This window comes from Capra hircus, chromosome 18 (assembly GCF_001704415.2).
Source record: "Capra hircus breed San Clemente chromosome 18, ASM170441v1, whole genome shotgun sequence".
Lineage (NCBI taxonomy): Eukaryota > Metazoa > Chordata > Mammalia > Artiodactyla > Bovidae > Capra > Capra hircus.
This window is the reverse complement of record NC_030825.1, coordinates 61,679,253-61,682,668: the sequence shown is the minus strand read 5'-3', so window position 1 is coordinate 61,682,668 and position 3,416 is coordinate 61,679,253. Positions and strand designations below refer to the sequence as shown.

Sequence of the window (3,416 nt, the reverse complement as noted above, 5' to 3'; positions counted from 1 at the left end):
TCTGCATTGGCAGGCAACTTGTTTACCACTGAGTCACCTCTCTAGTCCTGTATGTTCTTTACCATTTAAATATGTATAAATATGCATAAAGTGTCTACAATATACCATTAGTTTCTCCTCAATTATGAGACAGCAGTGTGTCTAGTACAAAGTATGATGAGTTTTGAGGTCATGGTGGGAAAATATGTTTTCTTTGAGAACTGACATGAGTTTGCATAAAATGAATGTTTTCTAATTGTGTTTGAAACTACACTACCCTAAAATTAATTTGAATTACATGTGATCATGCTCTTTTACAGAGTTCTATTCCTTTAGTGTTCCATAGTTTTAAGATAATCTTTGCGAAGATTCGTAATTCTGTTCGGATGGATATGACTTTGGTATAAAAGTCATGTGTTTGACAAGAAATAATTTATTTATGAATTGAAGCTAATAGAATATCTGTGGTTCTTTATGTCTTGTAGATATGTCTCATATAGAGATGATCAAGAAATTGCAGGCAAAAGCAGACAGTAGTAAAGGGGAAATTTTTGAAAGAGTGATGTTTGGAAGAGCTGAAAGCCTTGAAAGCAAAGATTTTCACCTCAGGAAGATCCAGGAAAATATAGATGTCTTTGATTGTCTGTGGACAGATGATGAAAGAAATGACAAAGGATTGTCTACATCCCATAACAAAACCTTACTGATGGAAGAGATCATCATAGTAGAAGTGATGCAGAAAATGGAACTTTTGAAAGGCACGGATCAAGCTTTCAGGATGAATTGCAGATGATGCAATCTGAAGGGATAATTTTTGAATGTAGTCAAGTTGTGACAAATGTCAGCGCCTCAGGTTTATCATCTCAGAGAACTTGTAATGTCTGCAAAGGCTTTTCTCATAAAGATGAGAATGCTGTTATGCATCCTTCAGAACTGTTACCAGACCGTGAAACACAGAATAAAAGACCTTACAGATGTAATGAGTGTGACATAACCTTTCTTCAGGACTCAGAACTCATTAGACATCGAAGAATCCATACAGGAGGAAAACCATATAAATGTGATGTGTGTGGCAAGGCTTTTAATCAAACTAGAAAACTTGCAGTTCATTGGAGAATTCATACTGGAGAGAAACCACATAAATGTGATGTGTGTGGCAAGGCCTTTAAGCAAGCTGCAAAATTTGTAATTCATTGGAGATATCATATGAGAGAGAAACGATATAAATGTGATGTGTGTGGCAAGGCCTTTACTCAAGCTACAGGCCTTGCAGTTCATCAGAGACTTCATACTGGAAAGAAACCGTATAAATGTGATATATGTAGCAAGGCTTTCAGAGTAAGCTCAAACCGTGCTGTTCATCGGAGAGTTCATACTGGAGAGAAACTGTATAAATGTGATGTGTGTGGCCAGGCCTTTAGTCAAGCTACAGGCCTTACAGTTCATCAGAGGATTCATACTGGAGAGAAACCATATAAATGTGATGTATGTGGCAAAGCCTTTAATCACACTACAAGACTTGAACTTCATCAGAGAATTCATACTGGAGAGAAGCCATACAAATGCAAGGTATGTGGCAAGGTGTTTAGTCATACTGCAAACCTCAGTGTTCATCGGAGACTTCATACTGGAGAGAAACCATATATATGTGATGTATGTGGCCGATGCTTTACTCAGAACGCACAACTTGAAGTTCATCAGAGAACTCATACGGGAGAGAAGCCATACAAATGCAACATATGTTACAGGGCGTTTAGTCATACTGCAAGCCTCAGTGTTCATCGGAGACTTCATACTGGAGAGAAACCATATAAATGTGAAATATGTGGCATGGCCTTAAATGAAGCTGCAAAGCTAGCAGTTCATCAGAGATTCCATTCGGGAGAGAAACCATATAAATGCAATATATGTGGCAGAGCCTTTAGTCAAACTGCAAACCTTGCAGTTCATCGGAGAATTCATACTGGAAGGAAACAATATAAATGTGATGTATGTGGCAAGGCCTTTAATCAGACTGCGAAACTTGGACTTCATCGGAGAATTCATACTGGAGAGAAACCGTATAAATGTGATGTGTGTGGCAAGGCATTTAGTTGTACTGGAAACCTTGCTCTTCATTGGAGAGTTCATACTGGAGAGAAAGCATATAAATGTGATGAGTGTGGCAAGGCCTTTAGTCAAGCTACAGGCCTTGCAGTTCATCAGAGACTTCATACTGGAGAGAAACCATATAAATGTGATATATGTGGCAAGGCTTTCAGAGTAAGCTCAAACCTTGCTGTTCATCGGAGAGTTCATACTGGAGAGAAACCATATAAATGTGATGTGTGTGGCAATGCCTTTAGTCAAGCTACAGGCCTTGCAGTTCATCAGAGAATTCATACTGGAGAGAAACCATATAAATGTGATGTATGTGGCAGCGCCTTTAATCACACTACAAGACTTCAACTTCATCAGAGAATTCATACTGGAGAGAAGCCATACAAATGCAATGTATGTGGCAAGGCATTTAGTCGTACTGCCAACCTTACTGTTCATCAGAGACTTCATACTGGAGAGAAACCATATAAGTGTGATATATGTGGCAAGGCTTTCAGAGTAAGTTCAAACCTTGCTGTTCATCAGAGTGTTCATACTGGAGAGAAACTATAAATGTGATGTGTGTGGCAAGGCGTTTAGTCATACTGGAAACCTTGCTGTTCATCGGAGAGTTCATACTGGAGAGAAACCATACAAATGTGATGTGTGTGGCAAGGCGTTTAGTCATACTGGAAACGTTGCTGTTCATCAGAGAGTTCATACTGGAGAATAACCATGTAATTATGGTATATGTGCCAAGGCTTTCACTGTAAGTTCAAGCCTTGCTGTTCATCAGAGAGTTCTTACTGGAGAGAAACGATATAAATGAGATATATGTGACAGGGCTTTCAGTGTGAATACAAACCTTGCAGTTCATCAGAGAATTCATACTGGAGAGAACCTTACAAATATAAAAATTGTGACAAACCATTTAGGCACAGTTATCCATAACTCATCAGGCAGTTCAGACAAGAGAGAAACCATATAAATTTGATGTACATGGCTGGTGCGTTACTTGAAATGATGAACTTAGAAACCATCGGAGAATTCATAAGAGAGAGAAACATTAGATATGTGACAGTTGTGAGAAACATTAGTGTAAAGGTCGTGAGTGTGACAAGGCCTTTAGTCATGTGTCCAGGCCTTATAATTCATCAGAGAATTCATAGTGTATTAAAAACATAGAACAACAACAACAACCACAACAAAAAAAAAATACAAATGAAATGAATGTGTCAGAGTTTCTAGTGCATGTACAGGATTAACTGCCCATTAGGCAGTTCATACATAAGAGAATCCACATAAATGTTATTTATGTGGCAAACCCTTCAGTCACAAGAAATGACATTGCAGATCAT

At 38.3% G+C, this 3,416-nt stretch overlaps 1 protein-coding gene across 1 annotated transcript; it reads left to right on the top strand.

Annotated features, from left to right (window-relative positions):
- On the top strand, window positions 772–2,791 carry LOC102168252 (zinc finger protein 836-like). The gene is given in 2 exon segments (XM_018063213.1): window positions 772–2,624; window positions 2,626–2,791. Coding segments are annotated over 2 exon segments (2,019 nt in total).